The sequence below is a fragment of the Schistocerca serialis genome, chromosome 5 (assembly GCF_023864345.2).
Source record: "Schistocerca serialis cubense isolate TAMUIC-IGC-003099 chromosome 5, iqSchSeri2.2, whole genome shotgun sequence".
NCBI classification, from domain to species: domain Eukaryota; kingdom Metazoa; phylum Arthropoda; class Insecta; order Orthoptera; family Acrididae; genus Schistocerca; species Schistocerca serialis.
In genome coordinates this window covers 452070153-452082348 of record NC_064642.1, presented here as the reverse complement: position 1 = coordinate 452082348, position 12196 = coordinate 452070153, and the positions used below count along the sequence as shown (strand labels likewise).

Genomic DNA, 12196 nt, shown 5'->3' with positions numbered 1-12196 from the left:
TCTTAATCTAGCTACTAAGATAAGTCGTAGGATCAGTATTGCCTCACGTGTTCCAACATTTCTACGGAATCCAAACTGATCTTCCCCGAGGTCGGCTTCTACTAGATTTTCCATTCGTCTGTAAAGAATCTGTGTTAGTATTTTGCAGCCGTGACTTATTAAACTGATTGTTCGGTAATTTTCACATCTGTCTTCGGCAGAGGTGAAAAACAGAGGAAGAGGAAAAAGAAGAAGAAGAATGGAGAGCACTAAATGTGAAGGAAACAGAGATGAATGAAAGGGGATCTTAAGAGGATACGAACTGGATTGTGTTGAACAAATACTTACATAAGATCTTCCATTCACTTAATAAAGGGACGCTTCTTGCTTGTTTTGGGCTGCTAGATGGAGCGACTCTCGTTAGGACAACTGTTCGAAGTCAGTGAAAATGTCAAGAATATATTTTGCGTTGGTTATTTTGTTACCGTCTAGCATTGTTTGGCAATGGAAAAATGAAACAGGAATCGTGTTATTGTTACACGTTTTGAACTGCAGCACACAATAAAACAGTTACTGACATGTGTAAATTTATTTCGTTTTAAAGACGTTTTTATCTGAATAAACAAGCTAAGGCTAAACAGCAGTGAGGATGTAGGTGACGTCAGTGGGGTGGGCGGTCAATCTGAATGTTAGAGTTTTCCTCGGGGCGTTAGTTACAATAGTTATGCCATTGTTTCGTGCTATCAATAAATCAACGAACTTACGGCGAGGAGAATATGAGACACGATCGACCAAGTACGCTGTATGCAGTATGTTGTCTGTGGTGAGAGTTGCCTGTTGGTTTGGCCCTTGCAGGGAAGATGCTACATGTTAGAATTTGTTGTGGGAGGGGGCGGGGGGGGGGGGGGGGCTTGGCGGGCAGGCCGTCTTGCGGCGTACACGCAAAGGTTAGCAGAGGGCGCAGGGCACGGTACGGCGTTACAGGGCTGCGAGCGTGGGTGTCCGCTAAATATACTGGCGGGGCCAGCGAGCAGGAAACACAAAGGGCTGCCTGCGCGAAAGGGCGGCGCGGCGCGCCCACGCAGCTTTCACCGCAGTTCAAGTGCGTAAACTGCGTGCGGGTCGCGGCCCTCTGTTTCCGAGTCCAGTCGGAGAAAACGGGACGCGACGGCCGCATCGCGGGCCCCCACACGGACCAGCGCAGCCGCGTTATCTCGACAGGGGGCGAGCGCCTGCTGCCCGCCGTATCCTGCCACAGAGGCGTTCCTTCACGCAGCGCGCCGTTCAGAGCTGCAGCTCATTTAATTCTGTACTCTTATAAATAAATAAACGCATTAAAATTACTTCCAATAACCTACACTGAGGTAACAGAAGTCACGGGCTAACGATATGCACGTATACAGTCTGCGGTAGTACCGCGTACACAAGGTATAAAAGGGCGGTGCATTGGCGGAGCTGCCATCTGTGCTCAGGTGATTCATGTGAAAAGGTGATTATGGCCGCATGACGGGAATTGACAGACTTTGAACGCGGAATGATAGTTGGAGCTGGACACATGGGACATTCCATTTCGGAAATAATTAGGGAATTCAATATTCCGAGATGCACAATCAAGAGTATGCCGAGAACACTAAATTTCAGGGATTACCGTTCATCACGGACAACGCAGTGGCCGACGGCCTTCACTTACCAGCCGAGAGCAGCAGTGTTTTCGTAGAGTTGTCATTGCTAAGAGACAAGCAACAATGTGTGAAATAACCGCAGAAATCAATGTAGGACATACGACGAACCTATCTGTTAGGACAGTGCGAAATTTGGTGTTAATGGGCTACGGCAGCAGGCGACCGACGCAATCAAATAAAATCGCCATGAGCATTGAGGCAATCATCCCACCAACACAATGGCTTAAAGATATCTCTTTAGTAAAACACCGTATCCTGCTACTGAAAAAGTACGTGACTGTCTGCTACACATCCTTGTACAACGGGAATCGCCGACTCATCACGGCCTTCTTTAAGGGACTTGAAGGCGTGATAATCGCCTTGGGAGAGGTCAGTACTGTAGGGCAGGTGCTCGAGTGACTCCACTTAAGTTGGCGTAACTTCTCTCCCTGCCTTCCCCTAGACCAGTGTCTGGTGTCGAATATCGACCAACACGGGACTCGGCGCATCATTCCACGATCGTGATAACCTGGCGCATCATTCCACAACAGTTGTTTTCGACGGATATGCTGTCCCGCAAATTCTAATTCTCCGATGGACGTCTGCCGGTGTTTGTCCTTTGACTGCTGAGAAAAAAAGAGTAGCATGTTGGGCTTGTTTGGACACGTTTCGTGATAATGTTGCCATAGTTCTCATTTTCACATTTACTGCATGCATGACAGAAAGACGTGAATGCCACACTAATCCCATGCCTACATATTGGTACTTATGTGTGCGAATCGGAGTCGCACTGCATTACATAAACGCTGCAGCAGCGGCCTCAGACTGAATCTTTTTGATCACCTCTTACACACTGTACTCCAGAAAGAAGGGCCCAGCACTAGCGGCTCCTCAGGAAACAAAAAAGCAACACGACACTGAGTCTTACACTTTAAAACGGAACGGAACCGTTTGAAAAGACGTCTTTAAATAATTACTCAGTTTTATAGCAAGATACCAAGCCTCTAGAGATCTACTTGTATATGAGACTCTGAATAATATAAATGATGGTCCATTAGAAATGCCAATCTCATAAGTGTTAAGAGATTCTCACATCAGCACCAAAGGAAAAATATTATTTCACCTAATATTAGTTACATAAATATCTTTTATCAGGCACTGCCAGTCCATTTCTGATTTCTTGTCCAATAGAAGTATTTTCAGTTTTCATTGCTGTTGTGATGACCTGGCCTTTCCTTAGATGACAAGCTTTTAAGCAGTATTTGAACCACCTCCTTCTCACTGTTTATGGCTGATGCTCCAGCATCGGTGTCTTTCATATGCCGAGAAGTGTCAGTGGATGACAGTCTGCGGTCTCTTGTAGCCTTTTCTGGAAGTTTTCTAATTGTGCCAAGGGGAAATTCTTTTTCTCCACACTTTCCCCCGTTGTTACACCTGCTACTTACTACTTTTATCCAACGAAATCTAGATTCTGTGCAGTCTTCTAAAAATTTATTTTCCTTGCTTCTAACTGATTTCGTCGAGAAGCAACGAAATATTGCAACTTCTTTGAGTGAAACGTTTTTCAGCTTACCCCTAAGCACAAACGTAGGTCCATTACCTCGGCACACAAGTAATGAAGTTATCAGCCCTCAAAATTCTAAAATTAAGAAGTAAAGTAAAAACACAACCAAACTACAATATACAACACTATTGAAACGCTGGCCGCGGTGGCCGAGCGGTTCTAGGCGCTACAGTCTGGAACCACGCGACCGCTACGGTCGCAGGGCCGAATCCTGCCTCGAGCATGGATGTGTGTGATGTTCTTAGGTTAGTTAGGTTTAAGTAGCTCTAAGTTATAGGGGACTGATGACCTCAGAAGTTAAGTCCCATAGTGGTCAGAACTATTTGAACCATTCGTTGATGGAGGCAGACCCTCACCTCTGTTTGCACCGCTTCATCACTATCAAAATGAAGACCTCGAAGGTGTTCTGTAAGTTTTGGAAGAGATGAAAATCGGATGGGGCCAAGTCGGGACTGCATGGAGGATAATCGATTACGGTGAACCCAAGGCGTCGTATTGTTGCAGATATCGGAGCGCCCGTGTGTGGTCTGGCGTTGTCACGCTGGAGGCATAATTATGGTACGCACCGCCATATTACACGCTACAATTCAGAGTCTTCTTGCGACAGTGGGTTGCAACTTGGGTCAGCGAAGGAAAAAAGGACAGAGCATAATATGTATGACATGTAACACCTCAACCGATACTGAGACAAAAGAAATTCAAGCATTACTTTATAGCACGCCCTCATATCAGTCCACTTTTAGACCATTTGCTGTATGGTTCATAAAGATCTTACAGCACTAAACAGCGAAGGAACACTAAGGGAGACCCTAGCATGAAAGTTCGGAAGAGCCACCTGACGACGGGTTATTCAGTATATTTAAGTGTGGATAAAGTTCTTGTGTCTGAGTGTTTTGTTCGTTATAATCTTTATGAGAGATAGGTAGTACTTCTTACCGTCACTTGGTGAAGAAATACATTCATGGAAGAGGGAGGCGACCATTAATATTTGGCACAATGTTAAAATATAGAAAGATCTTGCTCGCACAGTTCCCTATCAAGTGTTACGCGTTTCAAAATATCGTCATCAGACTAAAGCTGTGGAAAAAAAGTGTACAGGGATATTAACGATAGTAAATACGTACATAATGCATCTTAGTATTTTACACACACAAATTTCAATTAGTATCGTGCTACTGTCGTAGTTAGAATACTGTAATGTGGCTACAGGTGGCCATACTCTTGTAGCATTTCGTTTTTTATGGTTGTAAACTGATAACAGCTGGACTGTTGTTACGATCTAATACTGCACTATTAAATTTTTTTAAAAACTTAAGAATCCCATTTATTCCGATAATAACTCTTTTTATTTCAAGTTGTTGCCACTAAAATAGACTCATCAGAATGATTCCGTGTCATTTATTAACATGTTCGACTATCGTAATAGGATTACATGTAGTGATAATTATGTAACATTTTATTTAGTGGTCGTCGTAAACTTATTCTTTCACAAATTATGTTTTATTTCTGGTCCATCTCGGTTTTATGTTTATATTGTACCAGAGCAGTTAATTGTTGCAACTATGTCTTCTGTTTTAGCGAATTACTAACGACTGTCTCTGTAACGTTGTTCACGAAACTACCAAACGGCGCACATTTCATGCCGTCAGTATATGAGTTTCTCTTCCATAAAATTAGCATAAGTGTATCTTTGTCAAGTTGTTCACGATGTTCTGTCATGTAGTTCATCGGCTTGCATAGTTGCTTGTCAAGATACTGTTTGGCCTCATTTCTGTGATTAATCTACCGGCCTTCGCTTACTTCTTAGATAGCTTTATCCCCACAGTGATTGTGGCAATGGTTTTCTTCGAATACACAACGGCACTGTCAAATATGCGTATGTGACATGAGATCTGTAGTTCATTCAGTCTATGTGCTCACCTTCGTGAGATTTTCGCTGAAGTTAAATATAAATGTAAGTACGATACTAACTGAAATTTCTGTGTATGGAATACTAAGGTGCATACTCAAGTTATTAAGTACATATATGCTATTGTTAATTTCCTTGTACACTTTATTCCACAGCTTTATCCTGATGACGAAATTTTGAAACGCGTAACGCTTAATAAAGAATTGTGCGATAGACTTTTTATATTTCATAGTTGTGCCAATACTTATTACAAACGTGATTAAAGCATTACCGTGCTGGGAGTATAGTTAGTATTCCCCGTTCCTTGAGCAGGCCGCTGGACGTGGCAGCTGCGCAGCCGACGCACGAGACGTGGGCCCCGGCTCCTTCCGCGCCAGCTAAGCCCCATGGGGCTTTGAATATTCATCGCTCGGTTTCTCGGCGAGTCGCCTTGCCCGGAATGATATGCTCGCACGGCAGCGTGGCGGAAATCTCGCAGCCGGCACCGCGATAGCCTTGAGATAGATTGAAATTTTCTGCCGCACGGTGCTCCTTGCAAACGACGTTTCTCCCTTCACACTTCGTCTGTTGCCCGATGGGAGGGGGAGGTGTGTGGGCGGAAGCAGGCAGAGCAGATGTGTGGAACCGAACCGTCACGCGGCATGCGACGCTGTCGACAGGAAATAATATTAGGACAGGTTGTTGGCGTCGCAGAACGCGAGTCGGGAGCAGTCCATTGTGCACATGCCAGCTCGCAGCGAGCTTTTCGTTCGTCACTACCTTTCCTGTCTGTACGTCTTCGTCACTGGTTCATCAGATCTGTGCTAAATTCTAGTTCATTCCGTAAGGTCTTTACTTTTTGTGTATCGTCATCCAGCCGTTAACTACGCTGATCAGCCAGAACGTTACGACCACCGACGTACCATCGATATAAACTCGTCCAGGCGATAGCGGCGTCACCCGGTGAGGAAGATTGTTAGTCAGAAACACGCACGGTGCATGTAGTATCAGTGAGCTTGCTGTCCGTGTGAAGAATGGGGAAGCCGTGCGATGTATATGAGTTTGACCATGGACAGATTGTGATAGCCCGGAAGCTCTGCACGAACATTTCGGAAACGGCGCGGCTTTTCGGTTGTTGGAGGAGTGCTGTGGTGAGTGTCTTCAACACGTGGGGAAACCAAGGTGAAACCAGTCCACATGCAGTAGGGTTGAGCGGCCACTTCTCATTACAGTTGTAGTACGTCATACGCTGGGCAGACCAGTAAAACAGGACAGGTGGAGAACTGTGGCGGAACTAGCATCAAACTTTATTTCTGGGCAGAATACAAGTGTGTCCGATCATGCAGTGCACCGAACATTCCTAACGTAGGTCCTCCACAGCCGAAGACCCATGCGTGTGCCAATGTTAACTACGGCAACTACGACTGAAATGAGCGCATGACCACCCGCACTGGAAGTTGGCGTGGTGGCAGAGCGTTGCGTAGTCTGTTGAATAGTCCAACAGACTATGCATTGAATCCTTATACCTCTTCATCATGTCGATTAGAGGACGTTAATCCATCGTCTTCCAGGGGAACAGCTTCTTGACACCTGTACTGCGGGACGGAGACAAGCCAGTGGCGGCTCCATTACGCTCTAGGGAACACCCACGTGGGCATCCATGGGTCCAGTGCAGCTCACGCAAGGCAACATGACGGCCAAGGAGTATCGTACACTAGTTGCAGACCACGTACACTTCTTCATGACGATCATGTTTCCCGGCGGCAGTGGCATTTTTCAACAAGTGTCAAAAGGCCGGGAGTGTGATTGAGTGGGTTCAAGGGATACAGTAGCTAGTTCCAATCGAGGTGCTGACCCCGCCCCCCCCCCCCAATTCCCCCCCCCCCCCCCTCAACTCGCCATATATGAACCTGATCGAACACTTCTGGGATGAAATTGAACGTGGAGTAAGAGCTCGTCGTCCCTCCAGCGCCGAATTTATGGGAGTTAGGTGGCTTGTGTGTGTAGATGTGGTGCCACATTGCTTCCATGCCACGACGCGCCGCCGTTGTTATCCGTGCCGAATGTGGACATATCGGCTATCAGGTAGCTGGTCGTAATGTGCTGGCTGATCAGTGTGTATTGTGAATGATTTTATACGGTGTGTAAACGATAACTGTTTACAATGTACCACAGTGGTATAGAGGTGAGAGACGAACAGTTTGATATGGGACAGTGTGGGTTATGAAGTTGGGAAACTACCACAAATTGGTCTACAAAAACCACCTATGCTACATGGCATGCGCGTCCCGCAAGATTTACAAGCTCTCTCTCTCTCTCTCTCTCTCTCTCTCTCTCTCTCTCTCTCTCTCTCTCTCTCTCTCTCTCTGCGCGCAAACTAGTGGCCCTAGAGAAAAAAACTACTGGTCCTAGAAGAAAATGAGTAACAGGAAACTTAATGTAAGTTTTCGTGTACTTTTTTCTGCTTAACTTGTATAAGAAATCAGCAAATTGATATACTTAAAAATCAGAACAATTCTCGAACAATATAGTTTGGGGAAACGGGCGATGATGTCGATGAGCCTTCCCTTCGATCCGCAGCTTTGCTGTGGATAATTTCAGGCGTGAAGGGAAGAGATGCGGCGCGACCTGATGCAGGCATACAGCCTAGTAGTATCCTGTGACATAGAGCTCAGATGTCTTCATCTCAAGGATGGGTCATTATCAACAATGTCATTTCATGGGAGAGTGAGTCAGGACGAAAGGTACACGCTTTGAGGGGTGATTCTGAACAAAGTCATAGGAAAATGCGTCCTTTTCTTAAGTTTCCGAGGAAACTAATGAAAACAATGGGTAACGGGAGAAATGGCAGATGATATAAAATAAAAAATGTGATTTAAGGTTTTAATTGTGTACATTTCCTCACAAAAGATGTACAAAAATGCATTGTGCATCTCTTGTAGACAGCTGTTGTGTTGCTGATCTGAGCTCATTCGTAAGTCGTTTATTTGAGCACAAGCATGTAAAAACTCGTCGCCCTACCATGCACAATTGAAGTGCGGGTGAAAATGGTCAGTAAAGACTTCACTGCGTAACCTGATGTCGCTTTGGCTGTATTAGCATGTGAGTGCTGGGGGGGGGGGGGGGGCATGTGACTGACGCTTGTGATTTTCAAACAGCTGTATGTCGGACACGGTTAAGAAAAGGGCAGATCTTCATCTGAAGTTTTTGTTCATAATCACCACTGTTATCACCCCCAAAGCATATACCTTTTCTCCTTATTGATACTGTATTTAATCCTACACATGACAGCAGAATTTCATTAAGGGAATGACACCACCGCATCCTCATTAGTTACATTTTAATTTCAACGTAAAGGCCGTAAGTGCTACATGACAATTATGCCCTCGCGATACTTTTTACGTGGCGTCTTTTAAGTGTCAGTCTGTTGCAGGCTGCATATGCATTTGTTTTGCCTGCGGTTGATATCGACGTAGGTATACTGCACATGTTGAGACGACTCACTGATGAATGAAGAGTGAGTGTCGTGTGAACTAGAGATCTACGGATACCGGCTAATATCGGTTACTGTTATGACTGCACACGAGATTGTATTTCTCCTAATTCACGTTGATCAAGGGACCTGAAAATGGTGTAATGGAACACAGAAACTGGTCGCGTAAATAAATTAAATGCAAGAGAGATAGCTGCAGGTGTTGTAATTTGCATTTCATGTAGAACAGTCGAAGTCCTTGCAGCCATCTATTACAAGAATGGATATAAGAAGTTTCTGACCAAGGTTTTGGGCGGTTTCCCTCAGTTGTAAGGCAAATTCCGGAACTTGATATTCCCTCCCAAATATTCTGCTGTCCCAAAGTAAAGCAACAAACGGAAGTTTTGCAAGGTTTCGTTTGCCACAAGACAGTATAAAAAGATGTTTGCAAAGTAGAAAAATTGTAAAGAATACAGAAGGTAAACAGCTGGAACATGCATAAAAGTAGACGAAAATGTTCTTCGTTTTTTTCCAAAGTAACATATTTGCATACACATTACGACAACTGGTTAATGTGCTCAGTATGGAATGTGACCACTTCTGGTAGCAAGACAGGCCCGACAACGACGGAGCATGCTGTGAATAGCGTCGTTAATGTCATGTTGAGACAATAACGTCGATTTTTCCTTCTGAGCTGCTCGCAAGTCATGGAGAGTGATTAGTTGATGCTGACGTGATGCAACCCGTCTCCCTAGTGTAGCCGAGACATGCTCTATAGCCGGCCGATGTGGCCGAGCGGTTCTAGGCGCTTCAGTCTGGAACCGCACGACCGCTACGGTCGCAGGTTAGGTTTAAGCAGTTCTAAGTTCTAGGGGACTGATGACCTCAGATGTTAAGTCCCATAGTGCTCAGAGCCATTTGAACCAATTTTGAACATGCTCTATGTTATTCAAATCGGGAGAGTGAGCGGCCACGCCATTCATACAGTATCTTCTGTTTCCAAGAAAACATCGACCACGCATGCTCTGTGACGTCGAGCGTTATTGTCCATTAGTAAGAAGTCTGGGTGCACAGCACCTCGCAACAAACTTACCAATGGCCCCAAGACCTCGTCACGATATCTGTCAGAAGTTAAACCTTTCCGATTCACCCGTACAATTTCATGAACAGAATGGTCAACATAATCCCTACCCACACCATTATAGATCCTACTCGATATCGGTCTCTTTCCACTATGTTCGATTCTCGAAATCGTGTTCCACGTTCCCTTCAGATGCGAAATCGTCGAGAACTACTCTCCAGATCAAGTCGGGACTCCTCTGTGAAAAGAACATTGGCCACTTTTCGACTGTCCAGGTGTGATGTTGACGACTCCACTCTAGACGTTCCCTTTTGTGAAGAGATGTCAGAGGCACACATACACCAGGTCTCCGACAATAAAGGCCACTCCGTTTGCATCGATACAACACATTCAGTGGATGCTGCGAGGTCCGATGGTAGTTTCTGCGCAGCACTAAGGCGGTATCATCGTGCCTTTACATGTGGGTCCCCTTGCCGTGGTCTTCGGGATACAGTTTCGGTCTCTATAAACTGTCGCCACATCCGAGAAACAACACAACGATTCACGTTAAGCCACTGGGCCACATGAGTTTGCGACTGTCCTGCTTCCATTCTTTCCATGGTCCTCCATCGCAGTATGTCTTGTAGGCGTGTTACCTATGCCATACTACACCGCCTGCGACTGTGTACACGGCGATTGTGGAAATGGGACTACCCGACAAACACTACCCCGTTTGATAGGTGCCCTGACGCCATCGTTGGCGTGGTTTTCCGCTGTCCGAAATGATATCTTCCGTGCAGAACTGCAATCGTACGGACATCTGTTAACAGTTTGTATGATCATACCGTGAATTAGACACAGGCCTGGAAAATAGCTGTGTGTTGCTTTAACTTTGGACACCAGTGTATTTCCAACTGGGCTTCCTTCTGCCCCACAACCAGCTCGCCTGCTATTCCGTTGACAAAGTCTTGACTCTGCAGTGGTTGATTTCTCCAACAATCCGCTCGACCTTTACAGGTAGGAAATGAAAAATATTTAAAAAAAAAAAAAAGAGATGCTGCATTTGGCCAATCGATATGGTGAGTATCCTCTTTCATCTGAGGGCCATAACGTGTTTTGTTACCGTAGTCTAAATTTTTTTTTCTTCATCGACAGTTTGTGTGAATGGTTCGATGCAGCACGTCACGACCACCTGTCTCGCGCCAACCTCTTAATCCCGCCTACACAGGCTGACTGTAGCAAACTTTGTGTTAAATGCAGCGCTCGCTGTCGGTCTACGTGTAGAGTGTAGACCGACACTGCCGTCGCTGGCTGTGGGCCGGAGTGAAGGAGTGCGCCTGCTTGGCGGTGTTGCAGAACCTGGAGGACCGCGAGCACAAGCACGCCGTGCACAAAGAGCAGCTGAGCAGGGAGCAGCGGTTCCTGAGGCGGCGCCTCGAGCAGCTGCACGCCTACTGCGCCCTCTCCAAGCGGCGCTCCGTCTCCGAGTGCTCCACCTCCACCGTCTCCAGTACAAATTCCTCCGCATCGTCCTCGCTGTCGTCCGCGTCGCCCTCCTCCATATCCGAATCGGGTAAGTCGCTCGCGCCGCCTGCCTCTTCCACTCTGCGCACCACTAGTTTAACGCTAAGCGGGCTTAATCGAAGCCTTCGATATCGCTACTCCATCTCACGACCGAACTGTCACCTTTCAACCTGGCCTACAGTCTGTTCAAAATTACTTCGACTGACACTTCCGCGCAGGAGCACATCGAGGCTGGGAATAGGGATGAGAAAAAGCGACCGTTTTAAACCGATACCGGTATTTCGGTTCTGAGTAACCAGTAGTTTTCGTTATTTGTTTGGCCTCGTTTGTAACAGGTGTTTTTTTATCTTTTACTAATAACAGTAAAAAAACAGAAACATCAATTACCTATAGTAGCAGTGCTAAAATTTTTCGTTTTCAAACAAACCTTTTTAAAGAAAGGAGTAATTTTATTCGTATTATTTGCATTGGTTTCTAATATTGCCTTGTTATAGAAAATGAGAAAAGAGATCAGTGCTGATTTAATAACAATGCAGACAGAAACGAGCAACAAACACAGCCATGAGAACTGCTGCATCACAGCTGAGACAATAATGTCCCTGTGAAACATTGCGATAAATAGTTTAGACAAGAAGAGAATAGAAGCTTTCGAAATGTGGTGCTACAGAAGAATGCTGAAGATTAGATGGGTAGATCACGTAACTAATGAGGAGGTACTGAATATAATTCAGCAGAAGATGAATTTGTGGCACAACTTGACCAGAAGAAGGGATCGGTTGGTAGGACATGTTCTGAGGCATCAAGGGACCACCATTTTAGTATTGGTCGGCAGCGTGGAGGGTAAAAATCGTAGAGGGAGACCAAGAGATGAATACACTAAGCAGAGTGTGAAGGATGTAGGTTGCAGTAGGTACTGGGAGATGATGAAGCTTGCTCGTGGATTAACGTACGCCTGTACTTGGTAGTGTGCGAGACTTGCCCCTATCTGGTTCATACGGCACTTTCTCGCTGTCGTCGCCGACATCCGTTGTATTGCAGAACAGCACCA

General features: G+C 45.6%; 1 protein-coding gene across 1 annotated transcript in view; it reads left to right on the top strand.

Annotated features, from left to right (window-relative positions):
* The window catches only part of LOC126481841 (max dimerization protein 1-like), a 682325-nt gene that overhangs the window by 637265 nt on the left and 32864 nt on the right, over positions 1 to 12196 (top strand). Inside the window, exon 5 of the mRNA XM_050105801.1 lies at positions 10981 to 11197. Within this exon, the coding sequence (XP_049961758.1) occupies positions 10981 to 11197 (217 nt within the window). The remainder of the gene's footprint in view (positions 1 to 10980; positions 11198 to 12196) is intronic.